The sequence below is a fragment of the Megalobrama amblycephala genome, linkage group LG18 (assembly GCF_018812025.1).
Source record: "Megalobrama amblycephala isolate DHTTF-2021 linkage group LG18, ASM1881202v1, whole genome shotgun sequence".
Taxonomy (NCBI): Eukaryota; Metazoa; Chordata; class Actinopteri; order Cypriniformes; family Xenocyprididae; genus Megalobrama; species Megalobrama amblycephala.
Genome location: NC_063061.1, coordinates 451,950 through 477,456, shown reverse-complemented (window position 1 = coordinate 477,456; position 25,507 = coordinate 451,950). Strand labels below are relative to the sequence as shown.

Here is a 25,507-nt window from a genome sequence, read left to right as displayed (position 1 = left end):
CTCCCACCTACATTCCTGCCGGTACTGAAACTCGAACCCACGACCTTTGGGTTACAAGTCCGACTCTCTAACCATTAGGCCACAACTGCCCCCTTTTCAAAGTCAATATAAATATACTGAGAATTAGATGAGACACAGCTGGGGATAATAGGTAACTATAGAAACAAACAAGGACACAATCAGAAACCAAGGAAACCGAAACTAAACAGAGCAAGGAAACAAAACAGAATATCAAAATAAGAGTCCATAGAACCAAACATGAGGAAACAGATGTCTGTGGCCCCTCATGAATATTAAAGGGATAGTTCACCCAAAAATGAAAGTTCTGCCATCATTTACTCACCCTCAAGTTGTTCTAAACCTATATGAATTTCTTTTTTCTGCTGAGACACAAAAGAGTTATTTTGAAGAATGTTGGTAACAAAACAGTTGATGGTATTTTTTTCATACTATGAAAGTCAATGGGGCCCATCAACTCTTTTGTTACTGACATTCTTCAAAATATCTTTATTTTGTGTTCAGCAGAAGAAAGAAATTCTTACAGGTTTAGAACAACTTGGGTGAGTAAATGATGGCAAAATTTTCATTTTTGGGTGAAATATCCCATTAACTACACTCTTATGAATAAGAAGTTCAGCATACTTTTAAAAATCTAACTAATATTAAAGGGATAAACTAAAATCCTAATGTTGGACCTTTTATTGAAAGGTTACATAGATCCTCAACAAACCATCCCATACCGGCGTGATGAATACGATCCTCAACTAGATGGAACTGGTATAAATACTTTAACTGTTGCGATCCCAATCGGACTTATGAAAGCTGCCTGAATCATAATCATGCACTGTTCGCTGTTGGCCAGAGGAGAACTGGCCCCCCGACTGAGCCTGGTTTCTCCCAAGGTTTTTTTTCTCCATTTTAACACCTGTTTAACACCTGATGTCACCTGTTTGAGTTTGGGTTCTTTGCCGCCTTTGGCTTGCTTAGTTGGGGACACTTGACATTTGATATTCAACAGTGTTTTGATCTGCCTGCCTGCCTGCCATCCTGAGCTGGATGATGACATCACTGTTTACTCCAGTGCTGATATAGATAAATTAAATAAATTAAGATCGATTCTTATAACAGAATGAATCAATATTGAATTTACTTAAGCTGGACAATGACACCATTTTCTTGAAGAGCTGCTGTGCAGCCAAAATTATTTACCAGTTAACAAAAAGCTGCTTTGACACAATCTGCATTGTAAAAAGCGCTATATAAATAAAGGTGACTTGACTTGACTTGAAAGTAGTCTACTTTTACATGCTGAGACATGCTTTCACAAGTATCTGTAAGAGCTGTGTTTGGGATCTTTGAGTTGAGGAAGCTCGGCTTTATTTTTGTAATTCCACTAGGTGCCACTAGTGTCGCAGAAATGATGTACTTCATCTTTAAAAATTTAAAAACCTTAATTTATGTAGTAATGCTGTGAAAGCCAGAAATTTTTCAAATATAAATGGAAGGACACATCAACGTATGTGTCCTTCCATGTGTATGTAAAATCAATGCTGGCTTGCTTTTCAAATGAGAGTAAGATGAGTGCTTGCTGATGTAGACACCCTGAGTGTGTCAGTCACTGATTGATTGATGGGTTACTCAGGGCACAGGCAGACACATGCTCAGACCTGCCAGTGGGACTCTGAAATAAACATATAATAATAAATAAAATCAGGAAAAAATCTTCTACATTTAGTATTTTCACTTGACGAAATGGCTCGACAAGCACGGTTTTCTTTCTTTTGTTGACATTTTATATTGAAGCAGGACATTTGAGTAACACATATTGCCACTTTTTAAAATAGCCAACAGGATTTAGTTTTTAGTTTAGCTTGATTTGCTAATTGTTATTTCTATGCAAGTGGAGCAAACTCAAAGTAGAGAAATTGGTACTTTAGTATAGGGAACATGTATTCACTATTATCTCTGACTTTTCTCTTAAGAAACACCTAATTTACTGCTTTTTAATAGTAAGTAAGGTAGTTGTTAAGTTCAGGTACTGGGCAGGATTAAGAATGTAGAATAAGATCATGTAGAATAAGGCATTAACCCTCAGGGGTCTGAGGATTTTTGGGACCCTGGAGAAGTTTTGACATGCCCTGACATTTGTGCTTTTTTCAGTTGTTCATAAACATATTAATGGAAAAAGTGTCATTACACTGTATTCAGCACAAACTAGGCTACAATAATATGTGAGGAACATGTATGTACATGTTTGTGTTTTTGAAGGAATAACGTTTATGCGTGGTTATTGAAAAAAACAAAAAACTTAAGTCACTGAAATAAAGCCAAAAAATATATATTAAATCTTTGTTCACAAGACTTCTGGGTATTTGAGGTTGTAGACTAGAATTTTTGCTTCAAAATGAGGTAAAAATTATGCTGCCTGCTTGTTCATATAAAACAATAGAGAGATTTAAATTTTCTAAAACATCTTTGGTCAAGAAACACAGTATGCGTGGAGGCGTGAATAATCATGAATAATGGGTGATTCTCACCTGAGAAGACAAAAGAATCGCATAAAGACCTTTAATGACCTGCATAATAATGAGCTCTTTCAGTCAGGTAGGCTGTGAAAAAACCCTCTGTCATCATGTCTCAAGCTCATCATGGTGTAAATCAAACAAAAAACAGCAATACTGTGAAATATTATTACAATTTAAAATAATGGTATTCTATTATATTCTTTAAAATAAAATGTATTTCTGTGATGCAAAGTGTCTGAACAGTTATGTTACCTCTATGGCATTTCATATAGGCTTTTAGCTTAAAGGCACGCACATTTGGAGAAATATTGATGGATTCTCATATGTTTGTCAATTTTCTATACAGAGGAGTAATATTTATTCAGGATTTATTGTCATTACTATGAGCGCTGGATACTGTGTTTTCAATTCATACTTGCAGCCGGAGAGCGCTCTGCCCCTTTTGTCCACAAATGCCTGCTAAAGAAGAATAGGCAATCCAGGAACTAACCGAACTAACAGAGGCCAGAGATCGCTAACTATGGCTATTTAAAACACTTTTCAAGACAATAAATACACGATTGAGATGATGTATGCATGTATTGACTCAGAATTTGCGTCTGAATAGCGCTGGCTCCGTGGGCGTGGCCGCATTAGTGGATAATGAGCTAAATCACGGACTTCTGACATGGCTCTCTTTTCATACAGATTACATAAACACAGAAGGTTTGTTTTCAATTTGACTTACACAATTTAAAACCTGACATTTCAAGGTTTTTTAGACACAAGTCTATTTTTTTTGTGATTAGTATTCACTAAGTTACAGTTCATTTTCTGAGAACTATCAGATTGGACTTCGTTCAGAGGGAGACGAGAGATCACGCATCATGTTAGTTTTCTTTATTTTACAAAAAGCACAACATTTTGTTGTTACTCTGAGTGTACACAAATAAAAGAAGATATTCCACAGATTAAAATGGTGTATAACTCTTAATTGTATGTGCAACATTGACAGAGTATTTTGAGTCTCTTTCACACTGGTTAGAAAAAAAACATGGTGATCACGCCGGCGTGACCGCCGACCCGAGGGAGTTAATATGTCCTTAGTAATTACTAATAAACAGCCAATATTCTAGTAATATGCATGCTAATAAGAAACTAGTTAATAGACCCTAAAATAAAGTGTTACAGAGATATTTTTATTGGATACATATTTGGACAAACCCCTGAGTGCAAGATGAGTCATCAATATTTTTGTTCTGTGTTACTGTAAATGAAAGACTATTAATTTGTAATTTTTACATCTGCTAAAATCTTTGTCATTACAAGCTCACTAAACTACAACTTTGATTTCATATGCATTCTATTTTGCTTAAACAACTTAACACAATGTGAGGTTTGTGATATGGCACCCTACTATTGCACCACAGCCAGCCAGAACTGTTAACACAAGGTTGTCACCAGTCTGTTCATTCTCTTTTGACCTCTCTCATTAACAAGGCCTTTTCAGCCACAGAACTGTCACTCACTGGGTGTTTTTTTGTTTTTCTGCATTCACTGTAAACTCGAGACTGTTTACTGTCCGTTAAAATCCCAGATCAGCTGTTTCTGAGATACTCAAACCACCTTGCCTGCCACCAACAATCATTCCACAGTGAAAGTCACTTAGATCACATTTCTGCCCAACAAGGGTCGGGTTGCTGTCACGATTAGCTTAGTAGATATTGGCATTAACAAGCATGTGTACCAGCTGCACTTTATTTTACAATACATGTACTTACCCAAGACTGAGTGTAACAGACATAGGCTAGTAAGAGCTGTGTGTGTAAACCTCAAGAGGCGCTCTAGCAACTGACGCTAGAGACTGTGGCCTTTAGCCTCCTTGTTAGAGCTCCCGACTCCCATGCCAACAGACCCGGGTTCAAGTCCCGCTTACAGTGGGCAGTTCAAACAGGAGGGGTTACATGAGTAAAATCAGGTAACATAGTTTAAGTTTAGGGTTAGTAATAGTAATAGTGGTAATAGTAATGTACATCAACTTTTGAATGATATAATTATGTTTATACTTCAATTCATTATACATATTTAAACATGTATAAACATTTAAAATAAAAACTTGCTCATGTTTATCTTGTACTCTAATTTGTACTCTGATTTTATTGTTTTAATTTCATGATACAATTGACAAAATTTGAAAGCTCAGACTTCGTTTGAGACTGTCCTCCTCCTACGTTTTAAAATCATGCGCCCTCTAGCTGGTTTAAAAATAATGACAGTGTCGTGTTACGTCTGTCGTTACCAATCAAATGCGTGTTCATTTAAATACAATGTGCGGACTTTTTACCCACCATTTGTCCTATATCCATTTAGCAAAACTAATTTTTTTTATTAATGACTACACCTTCCTAAACCAACCCTTAGTGATTTATAGTGCATATACACTTTATGAGCTTGTGCGTTCCCTGGCATCAAACCCACAATCGCATGATCAAATGATTGCATATTGTTGTATACTGAAATGCTCTGCCAATTGAGCTACGCGAAACCCAAACTATGGTGCAGATAAAACGGAACAATGCATTCAAATGAAAGTGTCCTGTTGTCGATAGGGGCGCAACTTTAGTAAACGCTCCTATGGGTCGTATTTCAGGGAAGTGACAAATGGCCTATATGGGCGTATTGGTTGGAGGACATGTTGCTTCGTTTCATATCAAACGGATACTAGGCAGCAAACGCACTACAATATTCTTTAGTGAAGTTTTGTTCAAACGACAAATCGATATTGTCAACCCAGCACTAGCGTCCACACAGCTGATATATTTACTTGTTGTAGATCATGCACGTTGTGTGCACGAAATAGACTCTTATACAGATTAAACACTGCATCGGAGAAGCATTAATAAAATGTCACCATTCTAGTCAATGATTTCGGTCTGTTTCAACCGAAACTAAAATGCACTGTTAATGCACTGTTAACTAACATGAAGAAACATTATTGACATTATTGATAAACATTAACAAAGATTAATAAGTACAGGAACAAATGTATTGCTCATTATTAGTTCATGTTAGTTAATACATTAACTAATGTTGACAAATGAGACTGTATTGTAAAGTGTTACTGAACACTGTCATAATTTGTCTAATGCAGGTACTCGTTTCAAGATGAAGAGGACATGTTCATGGTAGTTGACCTGCTGCTGGGAGGAGATCTACGTTACCATCTACAACAGAATGTGCACTTTACAGAGAGCACAGTGAAGCACTACGTGTGTGAAATCTCCCTGGCTTTGCACTACCTGCGCAACAAACACATCATCCACAGGTAATGTCTGCATGTAAACTGCAGTATGGTTTTGCACAACAAGTAAAAAAAGAAATGTTTTTTCCAAACGACTCAAATGTACACACATGCAAAGATGTTAGTTCTTTATGTTGCCTTGTGTGGCCTGATTTGCTTATACTGACAATAAAGCTGTTGAGTTAGTATTGCAACATATATTGCATCATGTCTCATAAATGAATTTTGAAGAAGCTGTCTATAAGTTGAATAGCTATATAGTAGTAGAGTTTGCGGCAGTTCTTTCAACTCTTAAGGTGTTTAAAAATAGTGATAAATATGAGGCCATGCTTGTAAATTTTTAATTAGATTCTTTTATTTGGGTAAAATTATCACAATACCCATATTTTAATTTAACCCTGTAAAGCCTGACATGAAATAATAGTCAGAAAAATCTTGGTGCTCATATTTGAGGAGAAAAAAACATCTAAGTATTATTCAGACGCCCATATATAATATAAAACATATAATACAATGCGGTACAATCACACTGAATCAACACTGACTGTCCTGGTTGGCATCAGTGTTGTAGACCCCATTTGCAAAGTGACGTTGTGGTCAGGAATTAAAAGGAGCTCTGTCTCTGCAAGCCACTTGCAATGTAGGTGACACTCCTTTATCCAGGCAGAAATGTCTGAAAGTCAGGCAGAGATATGAGCTAAAACAGTGGGATCATTGGAATGAAATGACAGATAGAGCTGCATGTCATCTGCATAGCTGTGGTAGGAGAAGCCATGTACCTATTACCATTTCATGTGAAGTTGTGTAAACGGAGAAAAGAAGAGGAGCCAGCACTGAACCTTGAGGCCCCCCAGTGATTTGCTGGTGTGATTTAGATACTCCCCATGAAATCTTAAAAGATCTGCCTGTGAGGTAAGACTGAAGCCACTGAAGTACCATGCATGTGATGCCCACGTCAGAAAGGGTAAACAGGAGAATCTGGTGGTTTACAGTGTTAAAGGCAGCTGACAGGTCTAATAGAATAAGGACAGACGATCTGGAGTTCGCTCTTGCCAGCTGTAGAGTTTCAGCAATGGTCAGCAGGGTGGTCTTCATGAAGTGTCCAGTTTTGAAACCAGACTGGTTGTCGATAAGTAGATTGTTTTGTGATAGAGAGCAGATTGAGCACAACTCTTTCAAGACTTTTTGATAGAAAGGGAAGAAGAGAGACTGGTCTGTAGTCAGCTGCAGAATGATTGAGTGTTGGCTTTTTGAGCTGTGGGGTTACTCGGGCCGGTTTAAATGAGGTGGGCAATGTGCCAGTGGTAGGAGGGACAGGTTGTAGGATGACTGGAACAGAGAACTTTGGAGACCTCATTCTCTGTGAGGGGAGAGAAGGAAGGGAAGAGTGGAATGCATGTGGGTGGAGGTTGGTTGTGGATAAATGGTGCAGAGAACTGATTGCTGATGGTTGCAACCTTATTGGTGAAATAGCTGGCAAAGTCGTCAATCAGGGAAGAGGTGGGAGGAGGTGGAGGAGGGGGACAGAGTAGAGAGGAAAATGTTGTGAAAAGTTTCCAGGTTTCTGAGGTGTTGCTGAAGGCAGAGTGACAGAGAACTGGAGAAAGAAGTGTTCAGAAAGATGTAGTGGAGTAACAAGATGGTTATCAATAGTACAGTTACACGTGAGGATGAGATCTAGCTCTTTACCTGCTTTGTGTATCGCCGGGTGTGCTGTCTTGTGAGGTCGATCAAAGCTAGAAGAGTTAGGAACTCATTTGCTTAAGGTATGTCTAGGTAGATGTTGAAGGCACCAAGAACTACCAGTGGCGCGCCATCTTCCGGAAAAGAAAACGCACAGCACGTCCAGTTCTTCCAGAAAGTTGCCTGGTTGACCTGGTGGGTGGTAGATGACAATAAGATGTAGAATTGCAGGGAGAAGTTGTTGGACGAGTGGTGTGGGACAAAGTGAAGTCAGTGGAGAGGGCTAAAGCAGTGGCTGTTTGTCTGCTGAGATTCATGTTTCAGTCAGAGTCAAAACATTAAGTTTTGACTGACTGGCAAAGTCAGAAAAGAAGTCATCTTTGTTGACAGCCGACTGAAAGTTCCACAGCCCGAAGGAGAGGGTGACATGCTGAGGTCGTGGCAAAGGAAATGTTAGGCATGGCTTGACATTAACACCCGCCCAGTGCGGGTGTATTACAGCAGTGGTGTGTGACGCAGTCACTCCTACTAGCCACTTTGGCAGGTTGAATTTTATATATAATGTAAACATTTTTCAATTGTATTCTTTTAAAAAGGCATCTGAAATGTGCAATGTAATGTAGATTTTTCGATGCATATTGATATTGAAATATCTGAAACACTTCCAATACTCATTTTCCGCAGAATAGATACACAATACCAGCTGCTCTTTCTCTTTCTCTCTCTCTCATCTCTCTGACAGTGAGTGACACACAAACCCTCCTCCCCTCGCTCACTCACTTCATTTGCTCCAGATGATATGCACACCCAAAGTGTGCGCACATAAAGCCGGCTCTCAGCACTAAATTGAGTTCTTTTTCACTGCTTATTGCGCTTAACCAGTCAAATACACGCAAAATAATGTCAAAATGCCAGTCTTGGCAAGTATTCATGTAAACACAGTCAGTTTGTTTTAAAGGATTAGTCCACTTTTAAATAAACTTTTCCTGATAATTTACTCACCCCCATGTCATCCAAGATGTCCATGTCTTTCTTTCTTCAGTCGAAAAGAAATTAAAGTTTTTGATGAAAACATTCCAGGATTTTTCTCCTTATAGTGGACTTCAATGGGCACCAAACAGTTGAAGGTCAAAATTAGTTTCACTGCAGCTTCAAATTGTTCAACATGATCCCAGATGAGAAATAAGGGTCTTATCTAGTGAAACCAGCGCTCATTTTCTGAAAAAAATTAAAATTATATAAGTTTTAACCTTAAATGCTCATCTTGAACTAGCTCTCTTCTTCTTCTCCTCTATTTGAATTCCAGCAGTGTAGACACTGCTAAGTGTATTACTGCCCTCCACAGGTCAAAGTTTGAACTAATTTTTATATGCAATATGCTAGTTCAATAGTATATAACAATTAGTTCAAACTTGGCATATATATATGGCAGTATATGGCAGTTTGTCTCCATGGTATCGATGTCAAAATTGTGGCCAGTGAAAATGCTAAGTGGCTAGTAACTTTGGAAAACCACTAGCCACAGTGGCTGATGAGCAAAAAAGTTAATGTCAAGCCCTGAACATTATGTATCTTGGAGTGTACTTCTGTCTGCCATGGACAACAGAGATGAACTGATGGCACATGAGAGAACAAGGAAGTAGAAAGGGAGAAAAGAAAGGTATACTTAGTTCAGCGTGCAACAATGCCTTTTCAGTGTCCTTGCTCAGTGGACTCACGCAGGCCTTTACCCGAGTTGGTCTTCACACAAGGATGCAGTACAATCTATCTCTTTATATACTATATATATATACAGGGCTACATTAAGGACTGGCCAGTGGCAGTGAATTTATACAGTGAAGACCATGCAGTGTTATTTTACGTTTGATTATTCATTATTATTGTATTTATTTGTGCTTTTGCATGTGATTTGTTTATTTGTTCTTTTTTATTACTGACTGTTGTCTAATAATCTTTGAAATTTATTTTAATTAGGCTAGTAGTTTTTGTTGTGGTAGGGAAGGCAATGTGAAATTTCAGTGGTGTCTAATATTTTGGTGTCATATCCTTATTTATTAGAATACATGGGTACATGTGTCAAAAAGCAATGAAAACAATAACTATTTTATTTTATTTATTACTTTTTTTGTAGTGGAGCAGGAAAAAAAATGTATGGAACAATGTATGTACAACTAGACTAACCTGGTCAGTAGAAAAAATCCTCAGCTTTGAGCCCTGTAATACTACTTGAGAAACAACACAAGTGTTAATCACCCTCCAGTGCATTTCCGTCCCTATAATGGAAGATCTCCCCTGAGACGGCCACCCCTTTTCCACCTGGGCTACAGAGATGAAAACAATACACCCTTTTTTTTTGCTCACAGCTACTTGAATTATTAACACTAGAGTGCTGCTCAATTAACAGCATCTTAAGAGACAAGGCTCTTCAAAACAGGATGTGTGGGGTGGATAAGAAAGACCAAAATATTTACAAAAAAATTCATTCTAAATTTGCACTATTCAGGTGAGATTAGTTTTCTGAACTGATGCTTGCATTACGTTTAGCACCAGGAAGGCTATGTTCATTACCCTAAACCCAATAAAATAATTAATACTTACATATTAGGTAAATTGTATACTTATTACATATACAGGTATGTTTAATTACAGAGTAGAGAGGAAAATGTTGTGAAAAGTTTCCAGGTTTCTGAGGTGTTGCTGAAGGCAGAGTGAAAGAGAACTGGAGAAAGAAGTGTTCAGAAAGATGTAGTGGAGTAACAAGATGATTATCAATAGTACAGTTACACGTGAGGATGAGATCTAGCTCTTTGCCTGCTTTGTGTATCGCAGGGTGTGCTGTCTTGTGAGGTCGTGTGGTATATATACCACAGTTCAAAAGTTTTAAATCTTTTATTTAATGTTTTTTTTGTGTGTGTGTGTTTTTTTTTTTTTGGAAAGAATTCTTTGTAACACTTTACATTAAGGTTTCATTTGGTCAAATTAGTTAACTACATTTTTTAACATGAACTAGTCTCGCGTAGCCAGACCTTCAGACTAACGGCTGCATTGGCACAGCTCTCATTGGCCAAGGACCGCCCAAGAGGACATCGGACTCGCATGTAAAGCAACCAATTATGGTTCATTTTGCATGTTTAGGGGTGTGAAAATGTGAAGTCGATGTCCCTACAATAACAGCCCGGCATGCATTAAATAAATTATTAATACAAGAATGATGTGCAAGATTACTGCAACAATGGAGCTGCGAACTTCACATACTTTTGAAAATCCAGCATTTAGTTGATACTGATAAGCGCTCATTGCCACAGTTGTAAACAGCTTTCTTTTTCCATGAGGGGGTTTGGCATCACGGCATCTTTGTTTCCAGGTGGACCGTTAAAGAACGCGTCACACACGTCTTCCGGAAATCTCATAGAATTCAACCAATCAGTTGACGACTTCTAAACTCCGATTTTGTGTGCCATATGCATCAGACATTCGGTCAACGGTCCGTGGGCATGACGTCTGAGGCTGAGGCTAAACATGAACTAACAATGAACAATACTTCTACAATATTTATTAATCTTAGTTAATGTTAATCTCAGCATTTACTAAAACAAAGCTCAATGAACACTGTTGAAAAAATATTGAATAACTTATGTTTTAAAACTAAATTTGAATGATTATTCTGTTTATTTTTTTTTTTTTATCTGACAAGGAAAATAATCCCACTACGGCCAAAGCAATCTGTCTTTGAGTGCCGCCAAGAAACACAGAGACTGAAATCCTCCTCTCTAGTGCCATTCCAGCTTCTTCAGTTCACAATCACCAGTCAGCGGTCACCGCTTGAGTGATTTTGTTGTGAGAGAAAACACTCAGACAGTTTTAAAAGAACACACTCCTCACTGCAGGAAGTTCTCTGTGCTTCAGTTTTTCCACCAATATTCCTGTCACGAGTGCCGTGAATGGTGGAAAGTGGAGTTGAATTGGCATTTAGACAGTCATCGGAACTTGCGTGTCATCTTTTATGTCTACATTCCCAACCTAACACTGTTGGATTACTGATTATGAATGATTATCAACCCAAATTGTTCATGCTTAACTTTAAGTAGGCATTAGGTTACGCTGATTTGTTTACTTGCAATTGCTAGTATTGGTAGGCAGTATCAACAGGTGGGACATTCTAATCATAAAGATCATATTATTGGACAAAGGGTCAATAAAGAGTAACACATGTCCAGCTTTGTCCAGTAAAGCTCAAAAGCAGCCATCTCACTTCATCAAGCACCACTAGCAAACATTCAGATGCCCACAAAGGGACATTATTGAAGAGCTTGTGTGTCGGGCTCCTGCTGTCCCTTTGTTCCTTAGTATCTTAACAGGGATTGGGTAACCAGGAGGGCAGCTCACTTACAGCCCTCATCATGATATGTGATGTAATGAGGCCATTAGATCCTGCTAATAGGTTGTTGGAGCAGTCAAGCGAAAGAAAAGGCTGGTGGATTGGTTTGCCCAGCCCACTGCTCTCAGGGTGGTCAGATATCACTGCCACTGAGCTCTGAGAAAGGTCAGGTGTGCAAGGTGTGGAGGAGTAATTGTGATGACTTTCCATGTCACTTTTTTAATAGGTGATTCCTTTGAATCGACGCCAAGATATTTTAGACAATTTATAAGTGATGAGTATTACTGTCATCCTGCTACCATAGCTAAAGCCAGCTGTCCCCTCAAAGCACCTCGATGATGGTGGGGGATGGAACAACTTCTGACAGTTGTTGCTGAAATGTCACTTCTCAAAAGTGGGCACAAATAAAAGATAGGTTATTAATGAAGCAGCTGTGTCTGATATTTTAATATCACGTATTATATGCCTCATTTAGGCAGCAAGTCAATGTAAACTTAAAACAAGAACTTGTTTTAATTTAAATGCAACCTATTATGCAAAATTCACTTGTTTTGAACGTTATTATGTGTCTGCAGTGTTTGTACACAACTGGCCTATTGTGGTTAAAATCCATTCACTCCGTTTATTTTCCCCATAAATCTGAAACAGACGTCACATTGGAACAGGCTCTGCCCATGACTGGTCCTTTTAGCTTTGCCAACTTAGTGACTTTGTTGCTAGATTTTTTTTTTTTTTTTTTAGTGAGAATGCATCCTTCCTAGTCCAGTCTTTCAGAGGCTTGTAGGCTAGAGTCCTCCTCAGCATTAAATGCTAGAATGAGACACATGTTCCCGCCCCCACGGTCACGGCACGACAATACTATTAAAACTTAATTTTTGGAAAAATACAATACAGTGAATGACAAGCGTCTGCTGTCTCCCAGTGGCTTACATTATTGGCAGTTTAGTGTTAAGTTATTAATTTACACCAAAACAAAAGATAACATTTATGCCTTCATCTCTGAAACATTATATTTGTCTTCTCATAATGAAATTAGACAAGCTCATTGCTCACTTGTTTTCGTGAATTGGAATGTGTACAAAGTAGGGATGCAACAATACAGTTAGCCCATGGTTCAATACATACCTCGGTTTTTTAACCACGGTTTTCGGTTCGGTTCGGTTCAGTTTGTTATTCTATGCTTAGGCAATAGGAACAGTAAGAGGTTAGTAGAAAAAGTAAAAACGATTTATTGCAATACTCCTTTATTTTATTTAAAAGCAAAGAAAAGTCCACTAGTTTCTAGTGTATTGTATAATATAAAATAATTTTTTATTTTAAAATTAACACTGACATCTCACAGCTGTTGGTAGCCCATGTACAAACTGTACAAACAAATTCTCCAAAGCTGTTTACCAAGCTTTCGATTAAATTTAATATTTGAAATCACCAATAAAATCTGACAACAACTGCCTCATTTTATTTTATTTTTTTTCTCAAACGCTGGAATCATGACAAAAAATCTGTACTTTTCAGGCTGGATCAAGCTAATGCGCATGCGCAGACCTAAATGCGCGTCTCTTGTGCCTCATTTCGGAGACACTCGTCTGGCTGTTTCTATAGAAACCGGTGCTTCTAACGGCCGCTGCAGTGACGCGATGACTTTATCAGTCAGCGATTGGCTCTTATTTAGAAGGCGGGACTTATTCCACCATATTGCGCGTTTCACTTTCTCCCATTCAAAACAATACGAGTGACGCGTCTTGTGTTATTCTATAGTCTTTGATTATACTCAACGGCAAAACCGAAATGTCTCCACACCACGGATTTGAAAGACGCCGGTGCTTCCTCGTACTGTAGCCTCACTTCCCCGCCGCTCGCCATGTTAAAGTGTGGAATGATGGTTCAGCGCCCCCTAACTTTAGAGCATAGTGATTGAATATTTACTCGCGGGGAGGAGTACTCGTAGACTTACTGGCACACACAAACAGTCAATTCGGAGAGAAATAAAACGCACATAAATTATTTAAACGTAAAACCGAAAAAACCGCAATTCACAAGCGCGTATTGAACCGTGGATGTCGTACCGAACGGTTCAATATTATATTGAGAATTGTGGCATCCCTAGTACAAAGGATTGCCGGTGATTTAAGGACCTGAAGGACACACTTGATGTATCCTTCAAAATGAGCTGAATGAAGGACACAAAGCGAAGGCTGACTTCCAAGGATCCTTCAAATTGAGAAGTCCTTTGACGGAGCTTGATGACACGGCAGCTGAGATATGCAGCCTTACTAGGATGCAGCCTTCTGATTGAGAAGCACCCTTTGATTATGTTGTTTACAATGCTTCATGGGATTGGAGTTCTTTCCTTCTTTAAAGCTGTTAAGTACACAGTCTTGTACCTTTGTTGTCTAATGTACAAAATACTTTTTTGCTTCTAATCGAAGTCTGTAATGTTGTGATTGGCCTCGTTGCTGGTTGGTTTAGTTCATGGCTTATAGCTCTTTAACGAAGACTCCCTATGGGAAAAATGAATAGGAAAAATAATTCCGGATCCAATGCTTCTGAAAAAGGGGTGAGCATTAATGCATTCTATAAAGCACAGTGGCTGGATCATTGAGAATCATTACTTCTATATAGATTTATATATTAAGTTGCTCAAGCAAGTGGCAAAACATTTAAACATCTATTTAATTAAAACTTATAATTGACTCTCAAGCCTTTTCTTTTGCATTTAAATCTTTATAAAAGAAATCCTGCGGGTCATAAAGAACTTTGTTTTTCCACCTCCACGAAGAGACGAGGAATTGGGTAGAAGCATCTTTTGGGTTTTGTTGCTTTGAAATGTTCTTGCTTGACCAGCTCTGTTCCAAAGCCTAGAGCTTTTTAGCTGCCTACTGCCTACATAGGGAGCATCCTAAATTAAATAGATCCTCATACTTACTGCGTTGGAATACTCTACAACTCACCAACAGACCACACAAATAACACTAATCATAAAAATAAAACATACTTACTGTTTACTACATACTACTGTCCCTTCAACAATGTGATTTTGACCATCTGTGAGTTATTTTCCTGAACAGTCAGCTGTCCGTCTTTCCGGCTTATTGCATATTGTAGCATAAGAGCATATTGTAACTGACTGATCTGTAATCATATGGGACACATTTTCTGGAGATTTTCCTATGATGCTGCTCTTTTTGGCATGAGCGTCTCTTCATTTTACAACTGACATGTTAATATAATGCTTAACTTGTTTACTGCTGTATTCAGATGATTTGTTAGCATGACAAGTCAACAGAACATTTGTGCTAACTGAACTTTATTTATGTGTTCACAGGGACATTAAGCCAGACAACATTTTACTGGACGAACACGGTAAGCCCCAAAACATCACTATTACTATTGCTCAAACTGACTTTGGAAAAAAACTCTAGCCCAGACATGAAATGTAATTCAGATCATACAGATTCTTGAGAAGAGTTGTTAAAACAGGTGACAAAACCCCACAGAATTACATTAAAAACCATATTTAGGCCCTGTTTCCACCTGGTATTAAGATGCATTTTGGTAGATTGGATCACAAGTAGACGAGGGAGACATTCCTGTTTACACATGGTGTTTTAATCCATCTCTTTTGTCCACTTTCAACCACTTCTGTCCTGATTTCTTTGAGGGAAGGGTCTATGGGCGGGTAAATGTATGGGTTTTTCTGATCGTTCAATCTAGTGGATGAAATAATCTCACACAAATTGCATATGAACCCCTCTGGAGATGACGGAAAAACATACAGCTTTTGTTTCTGCTCTGACAGCAGCAAGACCTGCCAAACGCTGTGAGTGTGTTTTAGAAATCAGGAATGGTGAGAGAACATTGTGCTTGGTCTGTTTTTCGTCTTCAAACCAAACTTGGGTCTTTAGTAGGCTTGCCGCGGTAGTCGGTGTTGACGGTGTTAAGCCGCAGTGCTCAAATGCTCACTGCGGCACAGCCCCCCGCTGTCGTTTTGATTTTTTATAGTAATAATAATACTAACAATAATAAAAACAATTAAAAACTGAACGCATCTGCTCAATTCAGCTGAACAAAAGTCGTGGCACAGATCAGCAGCAGGAGTCAGAGTTCGGATATCACTTGACAAGAGTGAGGCGAGCTGGCTGACAAGACCATGGCGAAGCAATTTAAAAGGCGCCCCCACCCTAGGTTGGCACCGGTGTTGTTGTCACACGTCGCTTAACCGTTGGGAAAATTTCCTCACCATCACAACCCTATCTTCAGCCAACAAAGTTTAAATCCTGTCTGGCTAGCTCGCTTCCCATAATGTTTATGCATTAGGTCAGTAGGCCTCTGGAAGTGGTCGAAAGTGGACAAGCTCTCTTATACTCTTTTGTGTAGCAAGCAACAATGACCACACCCTTTTTCAGTAGCCTTGGTTCATCTTCAGTAGAGTTCTACGTCATGAACTAAACCCCTCAGCTCAATCACAACATTATGAGCTTTGCATTGAGAGTATTTCAAAATTGGCGATTTTTTATACACCTAAATATAATTTTAGGCTCTTCCTATTGTGTAGATTTTAATGTGGCATCTTTGTTGGTGGTATCTGATGCTGCGTCCCAATTTTCATATTATCTGCCCCTAAATTGTTTCCGATAATAGAATTGGTGTGTCTCAAATCCTAGTATGTTGATCCATACACACTCTACTGGGTAACACTGCCTACAACCCATTGCGGTTTGGAGGATTTAGTTCAGAATGTCTCCCTTATCTTTATCTATTTCGTGTTTGAGACATCCAAGATATGCAGTGGTGTGGGGTCTCCAGGACAGATTTGAGAATCATTGATCTAGACAATCATCACTTACAGTTTCTGTCTTTTAATATAAGCCTTAGGTAAACATCTGTTCCTGTGCTCAGGAACATCTCAGAGGAGGTTTTGTGATCTATCGCTTCTGTCTATACAGATTAATGTTACTGGTCTCAGAGCAGTCGTTTCAGATAGATTATGAAGACAGTATATGATGGAAATAGCGAGCCGTTGTTATCTCTAGACAGCACTGAAAGCCTGTGAACACCAAACAGTTATTGTGGCTTTGACACGGACTTTTATGACCCTTATGTAATGCCTCTCCATTTCACACTTGATCTGAGTTAACTCAAATTTTGAAGTGTTTGGTGTCTGTGGGTTTATTTAGGGTTGTCAGTTTAACACATTATCTTAGTGTGATATATTTGAATATTTAAAGTAGTAGCAGTATCAGTATGTACTGTATGTGTATATGAACCAACAATTAAAGATAGCAACATAGTACAGACAGAATAAAAGAACGTCCTCGGACAGATTTACAAACTCAGTTGAATGTATTGCTGTGGACTGCAGGCCAACAATTGGCTAAAGTTCAATAACACTGAATTAATGCAAACAATACATTAACTTTTAGCTATTCAATTCTTTAACACAATAATGTAATGTCCTTGAATTGATCTTTATATGGGGTCTTTTTTTGGGATGTTGATATATGCAATTACTTCAGTATATTTTGCATATAATAATTGCATTATTGAAATGTCTTTGCAAAGCTACTCTGGTAATGGGGACGTTATTGATTTTATTTAGTGCTCTCGTGGCAGAATATATCTATGATTCTGTTGAAAAACATACATCATAACTGGAGCAATATTTCCTATAAGCATATATTTATATGCTTCAGTGTGTTTGTGGATGTGGCGTCTTCATGAAATATCGAGTCATTTGGTTTCCTAATGATGCAGAGAGATCACGGGTGATGAAAATGATTGATAAAAGATGCTTGTACTTGTCAGTTTGAATTGAAAAGGGAAAGTACCTGAAGATATTTAATATGTAATGCTGCCAGCATTAAAAACTACTAAAATGTACTACTGTATGTTAATACCATCGTTTTTGGACATAGTAGTATTGCTATGTTTTTTGCACATATAACATTTTAATGCTATGTTCTGTTGGACATTGCACTATGTGATTGCAAGGTTTGTTGATAAGGGAACCAGCGAAGTTTAAATGTCTTTCCCTCACTAAAGACTGCCACATAAACTAAAACAAAACAACAACTTAAAGCCCCAGGCCTGGTCCTCTCTCGTCCTTCACTGTCATCCCTCCTCCTTTTATCCTTCCGGAGCGCCTCCTTGGGACTTGAGACCGGTGTCAGGTGATTGTCGTGCAGGGGACGTTCATTAGCACTTGCGCCACCGGCATTGCTTCATTCCCATGGCTCTCAGCCCCGCCCTGCTTGCCACATACCCCCATTGCTCCTCGCAGGCCAGGGGAGGGGATTCAGAAGCGATCGCAGCACCTCGGGGTAAGGACAGGCAAGGCGAGAGAAAAGAAGATGGAAGATGTGGAGGGACAGAGGCAAGAGAGGGTAGAGAGGAGTATAGAATACAGAGGGGAGAGAATACCGAGGGGTATCCAGTGCCACTGCCATCCGATCCTCCACCAGCTGGGTGAACTCCTCTGCGATGCCTGGCAGTGGCACTGAATACCCCTCGGTGGACGGCCCTCTGACTCCCCCACCCCCTGGTGGACGCCGACGGCTCCTCTGGCTTCGGGCAGCCGGCAGCGAGTCCCCCGTTCCCTGCTCCTCCCCATCATGGTGGACAGCAGCAGGCCTCATGGATGGCATCTGCCCTTCCACAACCCAGGTGCTGGGCTTGAGTGACCTGCTGGGGAAATGGACGAACTCACTACCATCCGCCTGGGTTGTGGAAGGGCAGTCTGTGATTTATTAACATTAGATTAATATGTTAACATTAGCTTAATATGTTAATATTTAATGCCATCTGTGAGGGGATGGTGGCAGACTCTGATTTCACACAACGACAAGGTCTCTTTGACAGCGCGTTCCTCCTTCTTCCCGGGTTTCGGCACCACTATAACAAGGTTTGTTAATAAGGGAAGGTGGAGGCGGGAACTGGTGAACGTTAAACATAACTTTACTAATAAAATTAACTAGGGCTGTCAAGCAATTTTATTCAAATTTTAATCTAATGAATTACATGATGTGGCAATTAATAAATCTAATTAATCGCACATCAAATTTGGCTAAGAAATTACTCCCAAAAGATAATTTAAAGTCATTATTGTGTAAAGCATCAAATAGACATTACAAAAAGTAGCTTCAGCAAGAAATATTTGATTTGATTCAACACAGAAATTATTACACATACTCTTTGGTCCATGAAGGTGAGTAAATGATGACTGTATTTTCATTTTTGGGTGAACTGTACCTTAAAGTTTTTTTTATTATTATTCATGAAAATATGAAATTATTATTTTTATGAAATTATACTGTAAATAAGAAAGTAAAACTGCCAGTAGGTTGGCGGTAAATGTTTTAATGAGTAAGTCATTGAGTCATTCATTCATTCATTCAAACGGAAACGGAATTCAGGAGTGAAGTAAATGGTTCTCTTTATGAATGGTCCATTGAATCATGAGGCTAGAGAGCAGATCTCTGTATGCTTTTGAATCGATCTTGCGGTCTTTCTGTTCAGTCCAACAAGGTTCACCCTCTATTTGTTCAAAATGTGGATTCAGAAATGAAGTGCTTCTGTGTGTTGCTCAGAGACAAACGGTTCTGCTTTGTCTTTATATTTTCATTGGCAAAATTGAGCAAAAGAGACAATATTGTGTCTAAAAAACAACATTAACTTATTTATTGAACTGTTGTATAAAATCAGTATCGCATTGCTCTTGTGTTATTCTGGACAGAAAAAAACAGCACTTGTGTGATATTGCACTCGTTGCTTGTGTTATATGCCTATAGCTTAACTATACTAAATATGAGACAAATACTCAAACAGGGGCGTTTTTTGCCCCATATCTTGAATTTTAGGGACATTCTAACTACATTCTATAGGCTCCATCATGCAGTAAGTTGTTTCCCTTCATCATATTTGTCATCAATCAACTGTATGAAATGTCAGATGACCTGCGTAGGTCTGGGGCAGGGCAAGTGCGTTAAATGCATTAACAATTTTAACGTGTTATTTTTCTCTGTAATTAATTAATCTAATTAATGTGTTAAATCGACAGCCCTAAAATAAACATAAACAACACAATGAAAGTACCGCAGCAGCCCTTCACGGACGACTGCCTCATGAACTAAAACAAAACGACAACATAAAGTTCCAGGCCTGGTCCTCTCTCCTCCTTCACTGTCGTCACTCCTCCTTTTATCCTTCCTGAGCTTCTTCATGAGACTTAAGACTGCTCACTAGCACTCGTGCCGTTTTTAGGTTCTCAGCCCCGCCCTGCTTTCCACAATGGTATATTACCATTGATTTTAGTACGTGTACATGATATTACTCTGATTGTTTGACATTATATATAAAACTCATTTAACTAATCAGTATTCTGGCTCATTTTTAGTATAAAATATTTAAAAATTCTTAAAACAAGAATTTTGGTTTATTTGAAAACCAAAAATTTAGTTGGCTATTATTATTTTTTCTTTTTAAGCTTAAATAAAAAAAAAAAGTATGACCCTAATAATTAGTCAATGGTATTCAATTTAAGATATATTTTCTGAGATCAAGTCTTATTTTACATCTCATGAAAATCTGTTTTGAGGAACAAAACAATAAAACTGATTAAAAGTTATTTTTGAGTTTAACATGATAATTCTATGCAATTCATTGGAGAAACATATAATCATTAAATACCGTGGTATATATCAAATTATACCAACTGATACAATCATTGTAGCATAGTAACTCCAAATTACATTTTATAAGGCACCAAGATGCATTTTACATCAAGGAAGCATTCATACATCTTAATAATAAAAAATAACAAAAAGGTTATTTCACCCACAAATATAAATTCTGTCATCATTTATTCAACCTCATGTTTTTATAAGCCTGTATGATGTGGAAAACAAGATATTTTGAAGAATGTTTGAAAATTAAATGTTGCACAGAAACGGTCCTAAATTTGATCTTACGATCATTTCTCCGATGTGCGTACGTGTGATTTATAGACTGAACGTACACACGGAAAACAAGCATACGCCTCTCTTTCAGATGTGAAATCTATAAATCACAAATGATCTTAAATTTGCATGCAGTTTAATGGTTTCAGTTCTCTGCGTTTTAAACGACACCTAATTAATGTCATTTACATATAAAAGATCACCAGTCATCGTCAAATCCTTTCATTTATAATGGCGAGCTGCAAGAATAGCTTATATTTCAAGCTATTTCACCCAAAAATGACATTTCTATCATTAAATACTCACCCTCATATTGTCCCAAACCCGTAAGACCTTAGTTTGTCCTCAGAACACAAATTAAGATATTTTTGATGAAATCCGAGGGTATCTGATCCACACATAAGCAGCATTGACACAGCATCTTTTGAGGTCCAGAAGGGTATTAAAAGACATCGATAAAATGGTCAACGTGACTACAGTGGTTCAACCTTAATGTTATGAAGCGACGAGAATACTTTTTGTGCACAAAAACAAAACAAAATAGTGACTTTATTCAACAATATCTAGTGAAAGGTGATTTGAAGCTTTACGAATCTTTTGTAGCGATTCAGCAGTTTGGAGCGCCAAAGTCACGTGATTTCAGTAAACAAGGCATCGTTACGTCATAAGTGTTTTGAAATTTCAGTGTTTCACGTAACTTTGTCAGTTTGATACATGATCTGAACCACTGAATCAAAACAAAATATTCATAAAACTTCGAAGCTTCATGAAGCAGTGTTTTGAAATTGGATTTCATAAAAAATTTCTTAATTTGTGTTCTGAGGACAAATGAAGGTCTTACGGGTTTGGGACAACATGAGGGTGAGTAATTAATGACAGAAATTGCATTTTTGGGTGAACTAACCCTTTAAGCGTTCGCATACTCTAAGATCAAATCTGTGCGTACGCCCCAAACTGTTTTGGTGACGTTGACTTCCATTGTATGGACATTGGGGGGAAAAAAAAAAACATATTTTATTTTTCACTTCACAAAAAAAAAGTCATAAAATAAAGTCATAAACGTTTTGAAACATCATCAAGGTGAATTGATGACAGAATTTTTATTTTGGCTATACTATCCCTTTAACTGACTATTGCTGATGAATCCTACGCCAAAACATCCATTTGCTTTTGACTGAAAATCAGACAGATATTTGGAAGGCAAAATGCTTTTGAGGCCATCTGCTCATCTTACAAACACAGACCAGTGCTCTTTTTAACCCCCGGAGGGTGGCTGTAAACCGCTGACTCCTGCAGACCTCACGTCTAGAGGAGGTGCTCTCTACAGCTCAGTGGACAGTTGGGTTTTTATCCCCTGAGGAATGAAAGCTACGTTACCTCCATTGCCCCTTCTGCAGTAGCCAAGACCACTCACACAGAGAGAGAGAGAGAGAGAGTTTAAAACACTCTGCATTCTGACATGACAAAGACCCAGTTATGAAAGAAAGAAGGAAAATTATGCTTTTTTCACACACACAACATGTTTTTAAGTGTAGGGCTAAAACATCACATTGATAGTGCTGGGTAGTAACTGATTATATGTAATCTGGATAACGTAATCATATTCAAAAAATGTTATATTGTAATTAGATTATTGTCATGATTCTATGTGTCTCTGTTTCATGGACTCTCATTTTGTTGTTGTCTTGCTGTGCCTGTGTTCTCTTCCTGTGGTTTAGTTCCTGTTTCCTTGTTTCTATTGCCATTGTTAGTTTCCATAGATTCCCTTGTTTTATTCCCTAAATGTTTTCTTTTATGTTTCACATAAGAAAGTCAATTTTAAAATTTATCATGATGAGGAAATGTTTTTCATTTTTGGGTAAAGGTAAATAATATAAAATTCCAATGAACTACTGATGTTACACAAGCAGTGACAGGCACACAAATTCGATAACCATTTCATATTTATATACATTGCATTCAGAAAGTAATCCAAAATTCAAATTGTTTACATTCATTTTCCCCTTATCAATCTATATTCAATATCTCAAAAAGACAATTACAGTCTATAATAATAAAGCAGAAACAGGATTTTAGACATTTTTGCATACGTATAAAAACAAAAGACTGCAACTGAATAGTTATGAATACAAATGAGACTGGTTTGCAGGAATCTCCTTCATTTTCTTTTTATCTATGAGGTCCGTTGTTGGTGTGTAAATTATGCAGCTCCTGCATGAAGCTGTTTTACATTCATATCAACACTGCAACATCCACAACATCTACTCTCTCTATGATATAGGGACACATATGCATATGCTTTGGTAAAAAAAATCCCATGTGCCCCTTCCTTCTGTGACTTGTCATACACACTTAGATACACACAGCATCTGCTCTAGTTTTCTCAAACCCTGCGGCAATGGCAGATCTTCATCAAGGTGAGCAGCTGACTTTGGCCGCCTCACTCCGGTCAGTGTAATTTCCTTATCTGCTCACTACACTAAATGTCAGTAGAGGAACAGCCCCACAAATCAAACCAAACCAGTTTTATCAGGGCAGAAACAAAGGAGTAGATTTTGGAAGGTGCTGTTTCAACCTTAATGCTGAGACAAAGCTGGACTGTATATATTGTAGAATGGAGGATTACTGTTGTAATGTACTGTAATGTATGGGCAAATTTGCCACCACAGTTGTTATGTGTTGTGAATGCAATCCGGTTACCTGAGAAGGGAAACAAGACGCTGCATCTTGGTGCTGATGCTATGGAGGACGCCATCAGCATGACTGGTGTCTAAGCACATGTAAACAAAGCATGCCTTGATACATGGCAACGAAACAAAGCATCTCATTCCCCTTCTCAGGGAACTGGGTTGCATTCACAATCTTATACGTTCCCTTTTGAAGTAGAACTTTGATGCTGCGTCTTGAGCCACATTACCACCGGAAGAACTTTCCCCAGGAATTAGGGATTTTGGGGTGCTTTGACTGCAGGAACCAGGGTCTAAATTAAGTTCTGGATATAAAATTTCCCCCTCAGAAAGTCCCTGCTCACGAGGTAGTACTTTTCCAAAGTTCCAGAACTTTCGGGGGTGGGACTTGGCGCTGAACATGCTGATTTGTTGAGTTCATGCAGGTTTTTGATTGGTTGACTCCATGCAGCATTTTATTTCAACCACCATTTTTAAAAGTCTGTTGCAGTGTGTGCAGTAAGAGTTGTTTAAAAAATACAACCGATGGACCAACAACGAGATTCTGGCTTTATTAAGCTTAAATGCGGAGGATGAAATCCAGTGAGAACTATATCAGTCGTGCGCAGTCCTACATTACAGGACTAATCTTCATGGTACTTTAGACTGCGATGGAAACACAGACAGCAACAGGTCTGGGGGCATAAAAGATCCTGGGACCAATTGTTCCAGGTAATTTAGGTGGAAAATTGGCTTTGGTGTTGATGCTATGTGGAATGCAATACCCACTACACCATGCTGAAGACATGCCTGCCCCACTAGGTTGTGAATATACACAAGTGGGCATAGTACTTAAGTGACTCTACGGATCAAACCGGAGTGAGAAGAGCGTGTCAGCACCCAGGGGAATATCCTATGTGACTTGTGCAAGAGTGCTTAGGGAATAACCCCCAAAGCTTCTGACTTCAGATAAGGGAAGTCCAGGTTTGGATAGCCCTATTTTGGCACCAGACAGGTCTTAGCCTGAAACCCTGGAAGCAAGGCTATAAGGGGAATACACAACATAGCCTCAGCTATGTTATGTTAAGCCTGAGAGGCTCTCAGGGAACAGTCTACCAAAGGGATTATACTAGCAGTCAGTACCTCCTAGCTGAGGTTATTGAGAAAGGTGACAGGCGAGGAGTGGACAGCAGCCACTAAGTCCAGCTATACTCTGCCTGAAAGCCCACAGCTACAACCTTAGTATCACCACCATCCAAGGGGGAGCACATTTCACGACCACAACAAAATCATATGGAAGGGAGGAAACAAGACCATGGGACACCTTGTGGTACCCAGAGAGTTTCTCATGAACCAGACTCTATACCCCAAGGGAATCACAAGGGAGCTTAAGCCCTACTTAAAACCCCAATAAATAATTTGGGAGAATAGCAATAAGAAAATGGGATGCATTGCAATCCGCCCATAATCCTTATTCACTAACTCATACCCTGACCAAGGTAAATGGCACTCTCTAAAGACCTGTATTGCTATCGATCTCTGTCGCTAAACCAAGAAATAAAAAAACAGGTAATTACCTCTACCTTTACATGGATCTCATGATGTCCCTACTTCATACCCCAACACTTGGTGGGGAGGGAGGTAAATGGGATAATGGGACACTGTGCAGACTGCCCATCATAACTTCATCTACCTATACCAACCCTAAGGAGGTACTTGTCTAAAAGGGAAGCTTTTAGCCCTACTTAAATTCCGATCAGAGAGTGCAGAAGAGAGTAGCATAGTGTTCCAACTATCACAACTCATACTACCAAGCAACCCATCCAAAGAGGAAGCATACATCCCTACTTGAAGTCCAGCAATGGTTGGAGAGGGAGAAAATTTTACAAAACACATCTCTAGACCATGCAGGGTTTTTTTTTTTTTTCTGTTCCACTGACCTGAGTCTTGCGTTGTATCAGCTGTCAGATGAGATGATGTCAGGATGTCAGTGGTGTCATTATTCTAATGGTATTTTCATA

General features: G+C 38.6%; 1 protein-coding gene across 1 annotated transcript in view; it reads left to right on the top strand.

Moving 5' to 3' along the window:
* stk32a (serine/threonine kinase 32A) overlaps nucleotides 1–25,507 on the top strand; it is a 68,413-nt gene that overhangs the window by 23,451 nt on the left and 19,455 nt on the right. Inside the window, exons 5-6 of the mRNA XM_048166711.1 lie at nucleotides 5,656–5,829; nucleotides 15,192–15,229. Of these exons, the coding sequence (XP_048022668.1) occupies nucleotides 5,656–5,829; nucleotides 15,192–15,229 (212 nt within the window). The remainder of the gene's footprint in view (nucleotides 1–5,655; nucleotides 5,830–15,191; nucleotides 15,230–25,507) is intronic.